The sequence below is a fragment of the Chlorocebus sabaeus genome, chromosome 7, assembly GCF_047675955.1.
Source record: "Chlorocebus sabaeus isolate Y175 chromosome 7, mChlSab1.0.hap1, whole genome shotgun sequence".
NCBI classification, from domain to species: domain Eukaryota; kingdom Metazoa; phylum Chordata; class Mammalia; order Primates; family Cercopithecidae; genus Chlorocebus; species Chlorocebus sabaeus.
Window position 1 is genome coordinate 15,723,158 of NC_132910.1, and position 21,767 is coordinate 15,744,924.

General features: G+C 42.6%; 1 protein-coding gene across 4 annotated transcripts in view; it reads left to right on the top strand.

Annotated features, from left to right (window-relative positions):
- LNX1 (ligand of numb-protein X 1) overlaps window positions 1-21,767 on the top strand; it is a 197,169-nt gene that overhangs the window by 86,316 nt on the left and 89,086 nt on the right. The window contains exon 1 of one of the 4 annotated variants that reach the window (XM_007998704.3): window positions 5,008-5,370. The exons of the other annotated variants lie outside the window; for them this stretch is intronic. Coding sequence (XP_007996895.3) covers window positions 5,279-5,370 — 92 coding nt within the window. The 5' untranslated portion in view covers window positions 5,008-5,278. Of the gene's footprint in view, window positions 1-5,007; window positions 5,371-21,767 lie in introns of those variants that run through there. 4 annotated transcript variants of the gene reach the window in all.

The following is a 21,767-nucleotide window of genomic DNA, read 5'->3' on the forward strand; positions in this document are numbered from 1 at the left end:
GGTTCACTGCAAGCTCCGCCTCCCGGATTCATGCCATTCTCCTGCCTCAGCCTCCCGAGTAGCTGGGAATACAGGCGACTGCCACCACACCCGGCTAATTTTTTTGTATTTTAAGTAGGGACAGGTTTTTACCATGTTAGCCAGGATGGTCTTGATCTCCTGACCTCGTGATCTGCCTTGGCCTCTCAAAGTTCTGGGATTACAGGCTTGAGTCACTGCACCAGGCCCAAATTTTATTTTTTCAATTGACATGTACATATTGTATATATTTATGGTGTACAATATGATGTTTTAAAATATGTATATGTTGTGAAATGGCTAAAGCAAGCCAATCGACATGCATTACCTCATATATGTACCATTTTTGTGATGAAAACACTTAAAATGTACCCAGTAATTTTCTACTGCACAATACATTGTTATTAACTATAATCACCTTGTTGTACAATAATCCCCTGAATTTATGCTTCTTGTCTAACTGAAAATTCTGCACCTGTTACCCAACAGGAGACTTAAGTCAGGGTACAGGCAAACAGCATCACATCTTTAAACAACTGCTGCCTGTTTTCTCCAGAATGCGTTTCATTTGTAAATAATATTTGTCTACTAAATATAAATACTTGAGTAAAACATTTAGGACTGGCTGCAGGTATGCATGACTGGCTAGATCATTGATTACTTGGACAACTGTTTCTGCTTTCAGACTAGAGAGCTCTTGTATGGGAATAAATCTGAGTTTGGAGCTAGCAGTTTGAACCTTCTGGCTAATTCTGTTGATTTCTGCCCACTTAGATGCTTACAGACTCCCATCACATGGGTCTACCGTAGAGAATTCCCAGGGGGAGATGAACTTATTGAGTTGAATGGCAGCCTTCCTAACTGGAGGCCATTACCAGTATGTAGTGGGGCCCCTGCAGACGGCCCATCTGCTCATCTCTCTTGACCCAGACTTTCAATGACAGTATGTGTGGAAGCCAAGCTTTTACTTCTTGATCCTGAACGAGACTTATTTTAGGCTCAAGACCACATTTTCATTGTGTAATTTCATCATCTGCATACACAGTATTTAGCAAGGATTCACAATAGGGTCAGACCCTAAATGAAAGAAAAATAAGTTGTGATTTCTGCCTCTAAGGAAATGACCTTTGAAAGGTAAAAGAAAGAAGTTGAAAACACACGTGAATAGTTTCATAGGACAAGTCACTTTGCCCTTTACTTTCTCTCCTTTTTCCTTTTCTTTTTCTTTTTATTTTTTTAAGTTCTGGGATACACGTACAGAACGTGCAGGTTTGTTACATAGGTGTATGTGTGCCATGGTGGTTTGCTGCACCTACTCTTTTATTTTCTAAAAATGGAAGATAATAAAACTGACCCTTCTCAAGTATTTACTAGTATGAATACAGAGTTCATTGTTCAATAATTTGAAAAGAGCCATGAATAAAAACGTGATGTAATTGGCCCAAGACACACGTGGCTGAAGGCTGGCTGGGAATATTTTCCTGATTAACTTTGCATCCAATGTTCTGGGAGTTTCTTCTCCAAAGGTCTACCCTGGAACCTCTGTTGACCTTTACTTCCATCCAGCGTAATGTGTTCAGGACAACACAGCTAGCTGTCTACAAAGTGGGGAAGACTTTATTGAAAGAAGAAATACAGGGAGGACCAGGCAGAGTGGCTTGTAATCCCAACACTTTGGGAGGCTGCGGTGGGCAGATCACAAGATCAAGAGATCAAGACCATCCTGGCCAACATGGTGAAACCTCATCTGTACTAAAACTACAAAAATTAGCTGGGCATCATGGTGCGTGCCTGTAGTCCCAGCTACTCAGGAGGCTAAGGCAGGAGAATCGCTTGAACCCGGGAGGCAGAGGTTGCAGTGAGCCAAGATCACTCCATTGCACTCCAGTCTGGTGACAGAGTGAGACTCCATCTCAAAAAAAAAAAAAAAGAAAGAAAAGAAAAGGAAATACAGGGGACTACCTATGAAAAGTAGGCATGTACTAGTCTTGCTGGTCATTTCAGCCAGACTAAACATCTCATAATAATTGTGCTTTGACATACAACCTTACTGCGACCTTCTAACTCTGAACCCAACATTTTCCTGGCCCCTAAATAAACCCTGTTTAGTGAAGAGAAAAGAAACAAGAAAATACGAGATGATCAGTGATATCTGAGATAACATTTAAGGATAAATAGGACAGCCAGGCAAAGCATAGGGCAAGGATTAGAGTTAGGGCTGTTTACTGGCAAGGAAGCCATGGAGCAATCTCTGTCCATTTGAGATAGGGTTTTAGCCCCAAGGGATTGTATTAATTAGGATTACATTGGATGGCAGGTAATAGAAAATTATTTTATATTGGTTTAACCAGGTAGAAGTTTTGTTTTTCTCGTGTAACACAAAGCCTAGGGGTGGGAAGCCCAGGATTACTATGATTTTGCCATGACATGATGCCAGCAGGAATCGGTTTAGCTTTCATCCTCAAGTTTGTCACCTCACGGTCTCAAAATGGCTGCATGCTTCAGTGTCATGTACAAGTTCCAGGCAGAAAGAATTAGGCAGGCAGGGAAAAATACAATGTGCCAATGGAGACACCTCCCTTTAAAGAGCCTTCTGTGATGCCTTACACAGTAATTTCTACTTATACCTCATTAGTCACTATTGTGTTATACTGCTGCCCATCTGTGAGACAGTCTATGTATAGTACCAGAATAAACAAAACCTGGGTTCTGTTACAAGGAAGAAGGGGAGATTAAATATTTGATAGGCAACCAGCAGCGGTTGCAATAGTGACATAAAAAAAACAACAGAAAACCTTACGTTAATGTTTATATTGCAGTCACATTAATTAATTTCATCCCCTTTAAATGCAAGGTGGTGAATGGGCAGGCATCCTTTTTTAATAAAAGATGTATCAAATGTCAGAAGCAATCTGACATGTCCAAGATCGTCAGAAATACAATCCAATACCAATATGAAGTCCACGACCTTTATAATACATCATGCTACTTAAGAATTCTGATCTATACAGGAGGTCTTGGACATCCAAGAAGAGTATGTTTCAGGACTTTGTGAAACTCTATATTTAGGATAAGACTATAACATGTCACTTCCCTAATAGTATAGGAGGAAAGAAGGGATAAGAAAAGAATAACAAAGCCTCTTGGAGATAGACGTTAAGCTTCCAGGTAGGTTCATTCACTATCGCTAATAGTTGTTAGCAACAGTGGACCCAGGTGCAGCGGCTCACACCTATAATCCTAGCTACTTGAAGGTTGAGGCAGGAATATCGCTTGAGACCAAAAGTTCAAGACCAGCCTGGGTAACATAGAGGGATCCTCATCTCTGAAAAAGATTTAATTTTTTTTTTTTTTTTTTTTTTTTTTTTTTAGCCAGGCATGGTGGTATGCACTTGTAGTCCCAGCTACTTGGGAGGCTGAGGCAGGAGGATTGCTTGAGCTCAGGAGTTCACCACTGCAGTGAGCTATAATTGTGGTATAGCACTATAGCCTGGGTGACAGAGCAAGACCCCCATCTCTGAAAAAAATAAAATACAATAACCTTAAGCTAATACTCATTAAGCCCTTTGTTGTTTATGGGCATTGCCTCATTTCACCTTCTTACCAGCACTCTAAGTTAAGCACTATTACTATTGTCTTTCTTTTACAGGGGAGGACATGAATTTTCAGAAATGTTAAGCAAGCATGCCCAGTGTCATACAGCTAGTATACGGCAGAGCTAGAACTCTAATCTCAAGCTTCTCTAACCCCAGCACCTAAATATCAAACCTAACTTCCTTTCTACTGCTTTCCATGAGCTCTGACTCACTCTTGCAGAGCAGCCTTACAGAGAATAGAATTCCAATTTGGACCTCAACAAAATTATGAATGATTACATCCCATGTTTTATCAAGGTTGTTCATCTCCACTGTAAACTGTAGAAATTAAATCTGTACATTCTGAGAGTCTTCTGTATTTAAACTCTTTTAGCCCTGCCACTGATGCCAAATTCCTAATGACTACACAGTTCATCGCAATTGGCCTCATCCTGTAGACTTTTCTCTGGTCTTCTTCTTGTGGAGTGGAGTTTGCTATCATGGCTTGGCTGTCATTAATGTGATGAATGTAATTATCCCTTTGAGCCATTTCTATTAAGATTCTGGTCTTGAGTTGGCAAAATGGAATTTAATCTTCTTGAATATGGGGTAAGGGAGCGTCCTGGGGGCTTCTGTGGCATTCCAGAGTTTAGGCCTGCAGAGAAGTCTTAGTGTTGAGGCCGGTAGCACAGTCTCAAATCCCAGGTCTTAAAGTTGGAAGAGGGGAGGTGGCCTAGTCCCTGACAAACCAGGCAGGTAAGGCATAATTAGCGCCATTTCAAAGGGAAGGTGACTGAGGCTTGGGAGCTTAAATGAAACAGCAAGGGTCATACAGCTGGTTTCAGAGCTCAATTCAATCCCCCCAGGGAGAATGGAGTGACTCATTTCCTCACCAAACAGGAACCTGTACGTTGTTTTGACAGAACTTTATGTCTATCCAGGCTCTTTGTTATTCTGACAGAGAATGGCACAGCCTATTCTTCTCTAGAGCCAATTTTCAAAATTAGCAAGGAAGCTGTCACTGTCGCATCTCTTTCATATGTCAGTGTAGTCAAGACGGTGATCGGTGAAATGTTTTAAATCGTACTCTAAATATACATACAGTGCTGGAGGAAGGTGGGGTTGGTTCATATTTCAGCCACTCCTGTGTTATAATATCTGAATGCTTGCTTTAAGCTCAGATTTCCAGGCTGCTCCAAAGATGGGAATTTCTTACAGTGTCGCTCTAGCAAACTGGAGGGCAGCTTTTCATTGTTTAATTATTCACACGTGGGGTCTGAATGTGCCATGCTCATGTCCTCTTCCAACACACTTTAACTCCCAGCCTGTCTGCTCCCAGCCGGTGATGTAAATGTACCAGCTGCTTCCTAAGAACCAGTCCGCATCCTGCAGGAGGGGCTGGTTCCTTTCCTGGGCATCAGCCTGCCTGCTCTCAGCCTAAGCTCTCTCGCCAACCATGGTGGCTCCTTGCATTCCTACATCCTCTTATCTGAGAATCAGAGAGCATAATCTTCTTACGGGCCCGTGATTTATTAACGTGGCTTAATCTAAAGGTTCTCAGTCAAATTCTTTATGATCTACTGATTGTGGGGGCATGGCAAGGTTTGCTTGAAGGAGCTTGGCTGGTTTGGGCCCTTGTAGCTGACAGAAGGTGGCCAGGGAGAAGGCAGCACACTGCTCGGAGAATGAAGGCGCTTCTGTTGCTGGTCTTGCCTTGGCTCAGCCCTGCTAACTACATTGACAATGTGGGCAACCTGCACTTCCTGTATTCGGAACTGTGAGTCCCCTCTCTGTCCATGCCTGTGTCTGTTTATGTGCCTAGTACGTTGGGGGTAGGACCCAAGTCCATTCCCTAGCTGATATATCCATTTAGAGGAATAAATTCTACACACACTAGATGCACTTGGACAAAGCGCCCTGCCAGCAGTTTAAAGCGGCATGCTTAGCTGTCTGTGACTTGACAAAAAAAGCCCCATATTAACAGATGCAGTGCTTTCTCAACAAGGCATTTTTTTCCTGCTTCAGTGCCAATGCTGCTTCTTTTGGGGTACTCTTTTTCCTCAATAGATGTAACTGCTCTTCAGTTCTGTAAACAGAACTGAAGAGCAGTTAAGAATAGAATCTGTACGCATAGATCTGCTGCCTCTGTTGGGTATTTATAATTGCAAGCAGGCATCGTCCCTTTATTGAGACAGTCTCTATACCTGAAAACAGGTATAGTATCAGCAAAAAAAACCCCAAAAACAAAACCCTATGTATAAAACATTTATATCCGTGTTATTTTTATTTTTGATGCTTTTTAAACCTATGGGATACAAAGAAATATGCTTGAGCACCCATATTTCCATTGCCTTGATTTAATGGTTAATATTTTGCCACATTTGCTTCATATATTTTTTGCTGCAATGGTCCGGAGCAAATTGTAGCCATCATGACATATCACCCCTAAATACATGATTGTGCATCTCTGAAAAATAAACACAATTTCCTACATGACCCATGTCCATTTTATGCAAGCAAATGCCTCGTGTCACCAACCTCTAGTGATATTTTTCCAGCTCCTTTTGTTAGTAAGCTTTGAATAAGGATTACAGACTGATGTGAACGGCTTCTAACAATCATATGAAAAGTGTTGCTGTGTGTGCCTCGTGTTTGGAACATTTGCAAAAATGTATTCCTCCTTACGAACCTAACTAGACGGGAGAAATAGCAAGAGTTGACTTATGTGTAAATTACAGTCAGTGAGCAAATGAAAACAGAGACTTTAAATAGAGTTCTTAGAACCCAGATCAAAAAAGCTTGTCTGGTCACATTTAGATAGTGCTACCACCCGTGACTCTGTGGTGGTAGCCCGTGCCTCCTTTGTAATTAGCTGGACCAGCCAATTTGTTTAACACAGCAGGTGCTCTTTGATACATAGAGCTAGGTTCTTGGAAGCAGATCATTTGTTCTGCATTTCAGGATTATCTGGTCCCATCTTACTGGAATGTAACCCCAGGATCCAAGAGAAAGTATCTAGCTTAAATCTGAATCATGAGCATCTCTGAGGAAATAATGACCTTGCAGAAGCTTTTCTAGACAAACAGACAATGGCAGAGATGATGAAAAGGCTCATTCCTCTCTCAATGGATGCTGAGGTTGGGATCTTTGAAATTCAGCGCAATGATATTCTTCCCTGCCCACCCATTCCCATCCGCTATCCTTCTTCATTGCTATGTTGTTTTCCTAGGGCTGCTGTCATGAATCAACCCAAGTTGGGTATCTTAAAACAACAGAAATTTATTCTCCCACAGTTCTGGCACCCAGAAGCTTGAACTCAAGGTGTCAGCAAGGCCATGCTCCCTATGAAGGCTAGAGGGGAGAATGCTTTCTTGCATTCTTCTAGTTTTGTAGGGGGTGGGGGTGGCGCTGCAGGTGTTCCTTGGCTTGTGGCTGCATAACTCTACCTCTGCCTCCAACTGTCTGTACGTGGCCTTCTCCTCAGTGTCCTTTTCAATTCTCTTTGCCTTCTCCTCTTCTTATGAGGATACTTATCATTAGATTTAGGGCCTACTTGGATACTCCATGGTCATCTTATCTTGAGATCTTTAATTGCATCTATAAGACCCTTATTCCAAATACGGTCATGTTTACAGGTTCTGGGTAGACATCTTTTGGGGGCCACCACTCCACTGACTACAGATTCCTGCTATTCCTACACAAAGATTTCTGCTATTGAGGAATCTTTCCATTTGTTTACTTTCAGTTTTATGGCCTAATTGAAGGAAGGCCCTTATACTACTTAATAATTTTCTCTTCTACAAGTACATGAATCAAAGGCAACATTTTTACTGAATAACTGAATGGACACAAGGAATCTATGAAAGTATGATGCTAGGGGATTGCCAGGATGGTGTTTCCACATTTATCTGACTTTCTTAGAAGCTTCCAGTTGCTGTGTATGCTTTGTGAGAGAGTTCTGTGCAGCTGCTCCCTGATGCTACTGGGGATAATTACTCAGGGAATTAGTGACACATTTCAGGTACTGTAGTGTTCTCTAAGGAATCCAGGCAATAAGAATTGAAGCATGGTACCTCCTCTCTAGGAGTTGACAGTCTGATTGAGAAGCTGAAATTTATACACATAAGAGATATAAGGAATGATTCGAGGCAGATGGAAATAAGTCATTTATAAGTAGAGTAGGTAGTAAGTTGAGAGGAGGGAGAGATTGTCTACGCTGGTGAAATTGATCAGGGAAAGCTTCCAGAGGAGTTGGGGGTTTAAGCTGGATCTTGAAGTGCTTAGAGGAATGAGGTAGAAACAGGTAGAAAGAGGAAGTACTTCAGGGATGGTAAGTGGCACAAGCAAAAAGGTTAGGAGCTAGCTGTGACTGTCGCCAAAGCTTGAAAAACTATCATTTGGAACAGTAAATAAGGCTGCTGGGCCAGTTTAGTACCCTTAGGAGCAGGAATGATGGGTGATGGCTGCATGTCCAAGATGGAGGCCTTCTCTTACCTACTCTGGGTCATAGGATCCCAAAAGCAGGCAGAGCTCAGGGGATCTGCTGGGCTTCCTCCACCCTTTATCTTAGCTTTGGACTCCTGGCACTAGGGGAAGCTTGCCCTGTATTCCTTGTGCTTCCAGATGTACAGACCCTCCTGGATTTTCCTTTCTAACACCAATGCACTCTTGTCTTCCTGAGTTCATGCCTAGCTCAGACACTGGAACTAATCCAGTACATGGATTCAAGTTTAGCATGTGGCCCAGGTTTCTCAAAGTCAAATGCCTACAGGAGCAAAGCAGGAATATTTTTTGTTGTTGTTTTTTGTTTGTTTGTTTGTTTGTTTTGAGACAGAATCTCACTCTGTTGCCCAGGCTGGAGTGCAGTGGCACAATTTTAGCTAGCTGCAAACTCCGCCTCCCGGGTTCAAGTGATTCTCCCGCCTCAGCCTCCTGAGTAGCTGGGATTACAGGTGCCCACCACCACACCTGGCTAATTTTTGTATTTTTAGTAGAGATGGGGTTTCACTGTATTGGCCGGGCTGGTCTTGAACTCCTGACCTTGTGATCTACCCCCCTTGGCCCAAAGTGCTGGGATTACAGGTGTGAGCCACCGTGCCCAGCCAGGAATTATTTCAAAATGTGCATCATTCAGGCATATCACAAAAGGAGGTGGTGAGGCCTCTGGCCAACTGCAGAATGAATATATAATGCCCAAAAGCATTCAAATTCAATTTAAAACAAAACAAAAACCCTGTGTCCAATTTAGCAGATCACTTAGGCATGCCTGGTTTGGCCTTGAGGGCCAATAGTTTGTAACAACTTGGCCAAACCGATTCGGAATGTTGGGCCAAACACTTATTGACTCCAATGGGAAAGACACCAGTTTCAGAAGGATGAAGAGCAGACCCAGAACTGACAAATGAGACACTGGGTTTTACTGGGGACTTACATATAGGGGAGAGTCCAGTGGCAGCGGGCTGGACAGGAGAACCCCTTTGCGTGTAGTCCAATGGCAAGAGCTGGACAGAACTGCAAACGCTTGCAAATACATGCATTTTATATTCACTTAGGACCCTCTCCCTAACAATCTCCACCTAGCAACCTTAACCCAAAACAAAGGACGTCATACAGCCCATGTTTCCTGGGATGGGCTAGGGGCTAAGCTGTTTCTCATAGATAAGGAATGACCCTCTGGGTTGGCCATTCCCGGATTCCTTAGCTTGAAACTCTGAACCACATGCAGGTGTGTCTGCTATACAGGGTCAGTCTCAAGGTATGCTTAAGTTATTGCTATCAGGTGTGTTTATACCAGGGCCTTTCCTTCTTTAAATATGTCTATTGTCACCTGATGCCTTGACCTAGAGGACAGTGAATTTGACAGAAGAACCCTAAAACCAGAGTATTTGGTGTGGAGTCCCAGTCCATAGATCAGGGCGCGGAGAATCTAGGACAGCCCTCAGGTCTACAAAGAGCAGGCCCTAAGGATGAATGACAGCGCTTTCCTTCCCCACATGCCCTCACCCGCAGACCTCCATGACCATTCTTTTTGAATTTCCTAGACCCCAAAGGGAATCTGGGAAAATAACTTTCAGCATCATGGGCATGAGCATGGAAACAGCCTTCTCATCTTTCTGGGTCTATATTTACAGCCCTACACATGGAGAGACTTGTAGATGAAAACCTTAGAACAGTGTAGGTTCTGAGGATCACCCACGTCAGAAGTAGGGACAGAGTTTGTTTTCAAAATGAAGATTTGGAGGGCTCTAAATCAAACCTACTAAAATTAAAATCTTTGGGAGTGGGACCCATACATTTTCATGCTTAAGCCTTCCAGGTGATTCTCATGCGGCCTCCCCATTTTCATGCTTGACAAGCTCCCCGGGGGATCCATATGGGCACTACAGTTTAAGAACTCTTCACTCCAGCTGCAAAGCCAATTTACCTTGACTTCCCCTGTTGAAAATTATCACTACTCTCTGTGTCCCCATTCAGTGCTATATGCATCAGGAACTTTTACCCTGTGAGTTCTGTGAGTTCTGAGGAGATTTTGGGATGCAGTAATGTTCATATGCCCAGCTTCTACACAGCTTGGGGCAGAATTAAGTTAAACCAAATTAAATGAATTTGCCTCATATCTTGGCCAACTCCTAAATGTTTCAAGCTGTGATAAAGAAGACCCTGGTTGGTTTCTTTGGAAGGGAATATTGACCTTGCTCATAATGATACAAGCTAGGCTTGTCACTGGGATTGTCATTGAGCTGGTTGGTCATCACCTGTGGCTTTTGTAACATTTCTTTAAATATTTAAGTCTTTTTTTTTTTTTTTTTTTTTTTAAGATGGAGTCTCGCTCAGTTGCCCAGGCTGGAATACAGTGGCATCATCTCGGCTCACTGCAACCTCCACCTCCCAGGTTCAAGCAATTCTCTTGTCTCAGCCTCCCAAGTAGCTGGGACTGCAGGCACCTGCCACTATGTCTGGCTAATTTTTGTATTTTTAGTAGAGATGGGGTTTCACCATATTGGTCAGGCGGGTCTCGAACTCCTGACCTCAGGTAATCTACCCACCTCAGCCTCCCAAAGTGCTGGGATTACAGGCATGAGCCACTGCACCCAGCCTAAATTTTTAAGTTTAACAAAAATCCAAGAAAAAAACTTAGAATTTGGTGGAGTGGTGCTAATACTCGTGGTGCATTTGGTTCTCCACACACCAAACCTTCATGAGCTAGTTACAGAAAAGTAGAGTTTTTTCATCTCCTTCCCACTTTAAAAACTTTTAGTTCCTATCATCCTTGAAAATTCTTCTCATGTTTGTGCCATATTCTGATGGTATGACCTGCTCTTGCCTGTGGTACAAAGTCTGAGTGAGCTTGGAGCAGATGCACAGTTAGTTTGGGACTCGCTTTTCAAAGTACCTGCCCTTCGTTTTAGGAACACAGTGATCAACAAAACAGCTAGGCGTGGTTGCTGGAGGATGACAGGTCCTGGAAACTAGTGCCACTAGCTATGCGACTGACTTCCCAGGAAGCCAGGAAATGCTGTGCTCTTTCTAGTTTGAGTCAAATATTTTTGGTTTGTAAGTGGAATCACTAGGAACAATATTCATGCTAGAATCTAGAGAGAAAATTATACTTTATTTTCTTATCCCTATATTAGTAGTACTAAGTAGGGATAGCTTATTTCCACTGGAGTTTTGTACTCCAGGGATTAAAATGAGCAATTCCAATTTTGAAACCCAAATCATCTAAGGCTATGGAAGTGTTACCGGTGGCAAATCTGTAGCAACCTCAATTCTTAACACCTCAGAATAAATAATTTTTAACCAAGGGGCATAAGGCAGGGTGAGAGGCCAAGGTAAGTTTTAGAGCAGAAGTGAAAAGTATATTAAAAAGCTTTAGAGCAGGAACAAAAGGAAGTACACTTAGAAGAGGGCCAAACGGGTGACTTGAGATCAGCTGGGTGGTTTGACCTTTGACTTGGGGTTTCATATGTTGGCATGCTTCCAGGGGGGTTGCATCCTTTCTCCCCTGATTCTTCCCTTGGAGTGGGCTGTCTGCATGCACAGTGGCCTTCAGGCACTTGGGGGATGAGCATGCACATTGTGTTTACTGAAGTTGTGTGTGTGCTCACTTGACGGGTTTTTCTCCTTGTCAGTTGAAGATTCATACACCAGTTAAACGCTGCCATTTTGCCTCTTAATGTGCATGCTTAAGTCTACTCCCCCAACTCCCCTGTGACCATCACCTGATGGTTGCCTGACATTCCTGGTTGTGGGGAGGGTGGCCTTCCCTGCTCATGACTGCATAAGTACCTACTGTAACAGAAGGATGAGGTCTCCCGGAGAAACTGCCAAGAGCGGTAAGAGTTATGGGCAGCCTTATGTATGTCCTTCCAGCAAAATGTGGTAGGCCCCAGGAGTTAGAACCATAGAACACACCAAGCTCTTAGAACCAAGGATTCCAACCACCAACCACCTCCTAGGTTAACTGACTCAAACCTAACCTGCAACATACACCTCTGACAAACTGCACAGACTTCATGCAACAAGAACATTCATTTTTGGGCTCACAGGCCCAAAGAGAGCTTTGAATCAAACCCAGCTGGGCATTCCAGGCTTTTAAGTGGGGAAGTTGCTGGCTTCCATTTTCTTTATCTATTTCCATTTACCCATTACACCCTGGTCTGGCTTTTCAGTATCCCCTTCTCTAGGTCAAAGCTGTGTGGCAAGACCATCCTTAGTAGCTCTTTTTCCTGCCTGCTGACTTCAGTCAGACCTGGGCCAGGTATTGGGCCATGAACTCCATGACCTGGATAAGTATCTTTTTTAAAAAGTTTTGTACTAATGGAGATTCACACAGGAAGGTCCAGATGATTGTGGCTGGATTCTTTCTGGGGTGAATGAGTCGGGGGTGAGTGGAATACAGTGGATTGCCTTAGATTCCATTTCCTCCCCACTTCATTTTCACTGTGTTAGCCATTCCCAACACTTTCAAAGTTCAAACCAACAGGGTGAGCTTTATGGATTTGCCAGCAAATGTTTTCCAAATTGAGTCTCCAAGAATTTGTTCCTTTCTCATTGAAATTGAAAAGGGGAAAAAGAAATGTTGCTGATCTCTGGATTTGTCTTGTCCTGTGTTTTGAGCATCTGAAGTAGAATTTGGATGAGGACCTGGAAGAAAGGAGGCAGAGTTTATAGAGGAAATGGGGTAAGGTAGAGAAATCATATTCAAAAGAAACAAGATCCAGTCTTGGGGCAAAGCCAGGGCCCATTTGGGCTCAATGACTCTCGAAGCATTTCAGTTCAGCACATGTTTAACAGGGCATTTTTCCTTGAATTTTTAGACTTGTGTATTTTGAAGGAAATTGAAGCTGCATGACCCTCATTCATTTACACTGAACTCACCAAAATCTTGTTTTGTGATGATTCTTTGATGTCCAAAGAGCATTGTAATCCTGTTTCATGGTCTTATTTTTTTTCCCCCCTTTGAGTATTAGCAAATTCTTTTTTGCCAGCAGTAAAGTCACTCCAGTTCCAAGCTGTTCACTCCCTGGTCCAAAGTGTTCTCCTCCTAGGGATGTCGCCATACACCAAACCCAGCAGTTTCAAGACGCCACTCTGATGTTTGGCAAATTGTGCTTGTCTTTCTAGTTCTATGACTATGTCAGGTGGATGAGAGGCAACGTTGGGATGTCCGTAAGAATCTCACTGACTCCTTCATGCTTGGTTGACTTATTTTCTTCATTTTAACTTATAATGGAAAACTACAAACAATACAAAAGGAGAGAAAAGGTTATAATGAAACTCCATGTGTCCTATACCCATCTTCAGCAATTATAAGTTCAAGGCCATCTCATCTATATCTCCTTTAACTGTTTCGAAGCAAATCACAGATGACATGTCATTTCATCTGCAAACATTTCGGCACCTATCTCTAAAGATAGATTCTTAAGAAATGGGACCACCATACTAATATCACATGAAAAACAACCATAATTCCTTAATAACAAATATATAGTTTGTTTGAATCATGAGCTAAATACAATCTACACATGGCAATTAATCACCACATCTCTTAAGTTTCTTTCCTCCTCCTCCTCGTCTTCTCCGTTCTTCATCCTCTGCTGATACAAAGGAGTTCTTGAGGTAAATTCTGAGGAATATAGCTTTGGCAAATTCCAAATACTGGGCTAGTAACTGAAAAAGAGAAAAATAAAACAGTGATTTTAATTTACTGTCCAAGTTGAAAGAAATGTAACAAAGCAAAGGTCCAAAACATTGAGCATTGAAGTCTATGAATGTAACTACAATTTTACTCAGGATGAGGGTCTTTTATGACCTTGTTGCCCAGAAGCTTTAAGGGGAGGACTTTTTTTTTTTTTTTACTTTAGGTTTAGGGGGTACTTGTCAAGGTTTGTTACATAGGTAAAAACATGTCACGGGGTTTGTACATATTATTTCATCATGTAGGTATTAAGCCCAGTACCCAGTAGTTATCCTTTCTGTTCCTCTCCTTCCTCCTACCCTGCACCTTCAAGTAGACTCCAGTGTCAGTCATTTCCTTCTTTGTGTTCAGAAGTTCTTACCATTCAGCTCCCACTTAGATATGCAGCATTTGGTTTTCTGTTCCTGTGTTAGTTTGCTAAGGATAATAGCCTCTAGCTCCATCCATGTTCCTGCAAAAGACATGATCTTGTTCATTTTTATGGCTGTATAGTATTCTTTGGTATATCTGTGCCACATTTCCATTACCCAGTCTGTCATTTATGGACATTTAGTTTGATTCCATATCTTTGCTATTGTGAATAGTGCTGCAATGAACATTTGCGTGCATATGTCTTTATAGTACAATGAATTATATTCCTCTGGGTTTATACCCAGTAATAGGATTGCTGGGTGGGATGGTAGTTCTTCTTTTAGCTCTTTGAGGAATTGCCATACTGCTTTCCAGAATGGTTGACTTAATTTACACTTCTGCCAACAGAGTATAAGTGTTCTAATGGGAGAGCTTTAAGAGAATGGAGAAATATCTCCACAGGGCAATAATCTCACAGCTTCTTGATCACAGACCTCTATCAATCAATAAATTTCTCCATTGCCTGTCATTTGTATAGTTATCTATATAAAATTATACACATATACTACTACATTAATATATCCATGATAAAACAGGCACAAAAACATTGTTAAAGAATAAAAAATATATACCTAAGAGTTCTATGACAATCTGCCCACTTTCAGGGCTCATTGGTAAAACAACTTCTTCAAAGTAAAAGGAAGAAAGTTGCTCACTGCCAGTCTGTGGGGTTGGTCTTGGAAGGAATGGGGCAGGAAATAGTCTACTTCTGCAGGCCAAATAAAACTTGGCAGGCCAAGGAAGCAGACGTCCTTTTTCTCATAGTCATACTTCCCCCGACCTTTTTTTTTTTTTTTTTAAACCATCACCTTCTGTGTGCCCATGTGGCCCGAATCCCTTCCAGCCTTCTCTGAGGCCCACCACCCCCAACCACACCTACTTTCATTAACACCAAGAGTGGAATTGGAGGATCCAGGTTTGTGAAACTTGAACTGTTCAGAATTTCAGTCCTCTTTTTAAAAAGGAAGATAAATTTGTGAATTCACAACTGGTAGGTCCCCGTCAGGTTCTTGGAAAGGCACATGCATACCAGGAACCTCAAACCATCTTCATCAGCCTCACGGTCATCTTCCCTCCCACGGGAGCTCTGAGGTACCAAATTCACCTTCCTTTCTTTCTGACTCCCTCTTTCTTATTCTCCTATATTTTCCTGTAGAGCCAGCTCTGGGAATTCTGGTGCCCTTCTAAGCCCATTTCTTCCATGTTTAACTCTTGCATACCAAGAGCTGGAGCTATCTTCCTTGTTGCCCCATGAGCCAAGAATGTACCTGTGACCCCTTCCCCATTTCATCCTTCATTAGCAGCTGTACCCAGAACAGTAAGAGAGGAAGAGGCCAGGGACCCCAGAAACAAGTCCACTTGTCATCCCAAGGATGGTAATCCAGTGGCTCTCAGCCGAAGGTGAGATGACCTAGTGATTCAAGGCACATGCTCTGGAGTCAGACTGACCCCAGTTCCTATGTAGTCTCTGCCAGCTGAGCAACCTTGGGTGAGTTACTTAGCTTCTCTGAGCTTTTCTCACCTATAAATGGGAATAACACTTACCTCATAGGCTGTCATGAGATTATGTAAAGCATTTAATATAGTGCCTGGTACATAAGAAACCCTTAAATTGTGGATTTTATCATGAGTAATGGAGGGAGTTAGAATATATTTCATCGATTCTAAGACATACTTCTTAATGTCTCCTGAAAGCAGATTCCACCTTGGAATTGACAACACCGTGCAGAGATAATTGGCAGTGTCTATCTTTCTTGGTTATCTATAAAAATAATGGTGCGCCTTACAATAGATGTAGTCTTTGATTTGATGTAATTTCGTAACAACTAATTTTATCCACAGTGAGCACAGGTAGACTGAGATCAAGAAACTGGAGTTGCTGCAAACATACAGTCTCTTTTCTCTCTCACTGAAGAGGCAGGGAAATGGCTGACTTGAACTGAGAAAGGGGTAACTAGCTTAGGGGAAAGTCCATGGAGAGAGGCCTGAGCTACTTATCAGTGGCTGAGGCCTCACCTCCCACGCAGCTCTGCCTCCACAAGTGGGTCAGTCTTTACCACATCTGCCAGTCTCTTGACTCTGCCCCCGACTCCCTCCCCAGCTGTCATTCCTCAGCTATTTAGCTCCTTGCTGCCCTCACACTGCAGCTCCTCTTTCCTATTTTCCTCCTTCCCCGCTTTGAAGAGGAAGACTGAATCCAGCGTGTTGCCTGGCTAGTGGTGTCTGTGGCCCAGAACCATAAATTTTTGAGAGCTGAAGGAGAGCTTGGAGATGATTTAGTCTAATCCCCCTATTTCATAGATGAAGAAAGTAAGGCCTAATAATTTGCCCAAATGACTCAGCCCTGCCAGTAACAAACTATGTGACCTTGAACAAGTTATGACATTTTTTTTGGAAACAATATTAAAGCATTCATCGTTTTATGAAATGTGTCCTCAGGAAGCAATAAAATTGGAGCTAATGGTTAAAATTTTAAACTACCAGCTCTAGGCAGAGCAATGACATAGAGGTGACACAGTGTGGCAAGTGACCCCGCAGAGCACCCATCATGAATGCAGCATCCTCTGATGGAGTCTGATCACCTGGGCCTGCTCAGAATGGTAACATGGGACTTCCTCGACCAATTTTGAACACGTGCAGCCTGGGGCCCCTATTTGACAGCAATAAGGCTTTATGTTTGAATATGCTATCCCAAGGATTTTTATCTAATTCTAAGAGTTTCATATACAAACGATGGCAGCAGAGAGGCAGGGCAGAGTTCAGTCATGAAACATTAACAAACTTTAGCTTGTATTGATTAAAAATGTGGCCTCTGGCTAGGTGCGGTGGCTCATGCCTGCAATCTCAGTACTTTGGGAGGCCGAAGTGGGTGGTTCACTTGAGGCCAGGAGTTTGAGACCAGCCTGGACAACGTGGTGAAACCCTGTCTCTACTAAAAATACAAACATTAGCTGGGCATGGTGTCGTGCACTGTACTCCCAGCTACTCTGGAGGCGGAGGCGGGAGAATTGCTTGAACCTGGGAGGCAGAGGTTATAGTGAGCTGAGATAGCACCATTGTACTCCAGCCTGGGCGACAGAGTAGACCCTGTCTCAAAAAAAAAGAAATGTGACGTCTGAAGTCATTCAAATCTGAGTACAAATCCTGGCTTATCACTGACTAGCTATGTAACCTCAGCTAAGCTTCAAGCCTCTTATCCTTAAATCAGGTTTTAATGATAGCACCTATCTCCTGCGGGTAAGAATTAAATGCAATATACAGGAAGCATTAGATGCCTGGAACATTTTAAGTGCATTATAAACATCAGAGATGAGAAATTAATGGTGATGAGAAATAAATGATCTCCTAGGAACCTTGCAGCAAATGCAGTGGCTCCCCATCTCATTGATGAGAAAACTCTCATTTGTTGAGGCTGAGGAAACTTCCCTAGGTAATCCAGCCAGCCTGGAACACAGGCATCCTGATTCCAGGACTGCATCGCTATTGTGTTGTCATGGAGACAGATTTGCTTGGATGTGTTAGGTTGTTTCACACCTTTATAATTCACTGGGGCCAGGTTGGGGGGCTGAGATGGATTCTGAAACAGAAAAGTAATTGCTTTATAGATTAAACTTTTCTGGGTAATGTTTGGGAAGTTTCTCTGGCCGGTTAAAATTATGCTGAAGATGACAGTTCCCGGTTTATACAATTATTTTCCCACTGAAGTAGGCATAAGAGAGCAGACTACAGGAGTTCCCAAAGTCATTATTTAAAGTGATTAGTCAGAAATATTTTTGGCTGCATGAGCTAATTGGTGAAAGATTACAAAGGATCAAAGGGATCTTTTGCAAACACATCTGGAATAATCCTTCCCTGTTAGATGCTGGTATAGTCTTTAGTAGAAAGAAGCATCTGGGCACCACTCCCTCTGCCTTCCTGCGATACAAACCCTGCATAGGTCTGAGGTGTCATCGGGGACGTGCTGGTCGAGTGCATTATGATCACAAGCATTATGATCCAGAGTTAGAGCTTGGCCCTGCCACTTGCTGTCTGCGTGTCTTTGGGCAATTGCCTTAACTTCTCTGTGTTATGATAATCATTGCATCAACCTCATGGAGCTACTGTGAGGACTAACAGGCTCTATCATGCACATGCAGCCCCAGTACAATGCCTGGCACATGGGCATTATCGATCAGTGTCAGCTACTTACGTGTCCATCTCTGCTACTGTACAAGCCAGCTTCCTTTCTTCACTCCCTGCACATTTTTCTCTTTAGAAAAGATACTCGCATGGTACTGGGCAGCAGTGCTGGTGTCTTATCACTCCAGGTCTTCCTGAACCCACCTTTTGGCCTCCTTGGGTTCTACTCAGATGGCAGCTCAACCTCATCAGGAAACTAATTCCTTTAACATCACAAAAGAAATCAGCACCTCTTGGGCCTGGCATGGTGGCTCCCATCTGTAATCCCAGCACTTTGGGAGGCCGAGGTGGGTGGATCACCTGAAGGCAGTAGTTTGAGACTAGCCTGGCCAACACAGTGAAACCCTGTCTCTACTAAAAATACAGAAAATTAACCAGGCATGGTGGCATGCGCCTGTAGTCCCAGCTACTCGGGAGGCTGATGCACGAAAATCACTTGACTTGTCACTTCACTTGACTACTGGAAGGCAGAGGCTGCAGTGAGCCGAGATGGCACGACTGCACTCCAGCCTGGGCAACAGAGTGAGACTGTCTCAAAAATAAAAAAGAGAGAGAGAGAGAAATCAGCACCTCTCAGGGGCTTACTAATCTCCATGTACTGCTCTCAAACACCTATATAGTCTATTTCAGAGAATTTAAAAGCCCAATGACAGCTAGGCAGGTGTGGTGTCTAGGGTTCAAAAATAGGACAGCGAAGGTGAAAAAGACTAAGATAAAGTGTTCCATGTAACTCAGGCATTTTTTCTTCAGTTACAAAAGACCCAGAGATGAGGTCAATGTGTGTTTGTCTTTTTCTGTTTATTGTGGTGGTGTTTTTATTATTTTGTTTGTTTGTTTTTGTTTTTTAATCCCCCATTCAGTTGCTTAGTGTCATCTAAAGAAAGCATCAGGGAGATTTTTTTTTTCTTCCCCAGTTTCTTTGGACATGAGCTGCTCTCCTCTTTCTTGGCATGGTTAACAGGGTTGAATTGAGGCATATGGATCTCAAAGGAGCCCAGTGATGTGATTCTCCATCAAATTCTTAACATTTGTTTACCATTTAGCAAAGGCAGGGAATTTCTATTAATAAAAATACTGGTTTACAGGAACAGATTTGCCTTGTCCAGTGGAAGTAAATTAATGTTCTGGAAAAAAAAATTGAGCAAGACATTTCCTGCTTCTTGGAAGTTCTTCTCTGTTCAGTGTTTTCTTTATATAAGTGTGATTTTTTTTTTCTTTTTTTCCAAGCTAGGTAGCCTCCTGGTAGATGAATTAAGAGTTTACACTTAGGTAGCAAAAAGATAACATTCATTCCTGGGAAGAGTATAATTTAATAGCAAATACTTGTCAAATGCCTATGACATATCAGGCATATTCTAGGCTGTGGGGATTCTGCAGTAAATTTATATTCCAGTGAGAGGGCAGTAAATAAGCACACACATAATACATCAGATGGCAATAAGTGGCATGAAATAAATAAAGCAAGTAAGGAGATACTGTTCTACATAAGCAGGCCTTGCCAAGAAAGCAGCGGAACCCAGAAAGAAGTGAGGGAAGGAGCCATGAAGGCAACTGACCTTTGGATAACAGTGGCAGACAGGACAGGTGTGGTGGCTCATTTCTGTAATTCTGACACTTGCGGGGGCTGAGGCAGAAGAATTGCTTGAGCTCAGGAGTTTGAGACAAGCCTGGGCAACATAGTGAGACCCTCATCTCTATTTAAAAAAAAAAAAAGTAGCAGACAGGACAATCTGACTCCAAATCCACACCTATGAAGTGCTAACGATTCCTACAGCACAGGATTCCTGAGTAGCGAGTGAGAACCACCTAAGAGGAGCTGACACCTGGGTGGGCTCATGACCATCAGTTCCCTCTACTTCCACTTGCTTTCCCCCTGATTTATTCCTGATGGGAGAGGGGGGTTCTTACCTGGTCAAACATCACTCTGGACCATGTGCTCTGAATATAGATTTAAAAGCAATTGCAGGGGCCGGGCGCGGTGGCTCAAGCCTGTAATCCTAGCACTTTGGGAGGCTGAGACGGGCGGATCACGAGGTCAGAAGATCGAGACCATCCTGGCTAACACGGTGAAACCCCGTCTCTACTAAAACTACAAAAAAACTAGCCGGGCGAGGTGGCGGGCGCCTGTAGTCCCAGCTACTCGGGAGGCTGAGGCAGGAGAATGGCGTGAACCCGGGAGGCGGAGCTTGCAGTGAGCTGAGATCCGGCCACTGCACTCCAGCCCCGGCGACAGAGCGAGACTCTGTCTCAAAAAAAAAAAAAAAAAAGCAATTGCAAATGCCAATGGCCTTCTCCACCTCTCCCCATATTCTTACTCAATGTCAATTCATGTTGAATTTTCTCATTCCGAAATTGTGTTGCCTTATAAATTACTCCAGCCTGTTCGTGTCTTTGTCATGGATATTCTCTAATTGCAGATGTACCCATGTCTAACCTACTTTTTTTCCCTCCTCTTGCCTCTGTCCTCTGTGGCATTCCCCACCTCAGTGTCATCCATAAATTTTGTGACACTTGCTCATAAGTCATCAGCCAGGGTACTGAATTAGATCAATGTGATGGCGGATTGTTAGGACACTCTCTGAAACACCTTCCCATGGCTGGGCTTAACACCCCTTTAGTTTGTGATTTCTGATCATTTTCAGCTTTCTTTGGACTAATAGTGAACATAAAATCCCAAGACCCTGGGTATTCAGCTCAATCTACCCCCTACCCCATCCCTTTATGTTCTTAACTACAACAACAGTATTACAATCTTTAAGATAATCTCATGAACTTGTCCGTGATCATTTAAATGCAAACTGTCCTTTGTTTATTTATCCCTGGTTTTCTGGACCCTCAATTTTACTTTCCTAATAGTTATTCCCAATTTTTCAAGCTGAAAATTGCATATCTCATACACTAATTTTTCACTACCCTTTCCTTCTGTTTTCTCTCTGCATCACTATCACATGTTGTTGGCCTTGTTCCAGTCTTCTGACATCCCCCTGAGTGCAAGGTAATTTTTCAGAAATAATGATTCATTTTTACTGCACCATTGTTCAGTAAGCATATTAGTCAAATTCTATTCCCCAGGGCCATGTGTCATCTGGAGCAGCTGATTTATGCATGCTTATGTTTGCCAAATATTCCTTCATCTATTTTTTGTCCAAGCTTATCTGTGTGGGGTTTATATAATTCTCCAAATTTTACTTATTATAAAGCTATCTGAAAGTAGTTTAGCATTGCAGGGTTTTAACATTTTTATTTTAGTGTTTGCCTCTTTTACTTGTAAATCTGTGTTCCTTCAAGCTTCTTGGCCTACTTTTTTTTTATGACTCAGATTGAGCTTACAGATTTTTAAGTGATTGCTAAGTGTTAAGTCGTTCTGTTTCGGCTCATGTGTA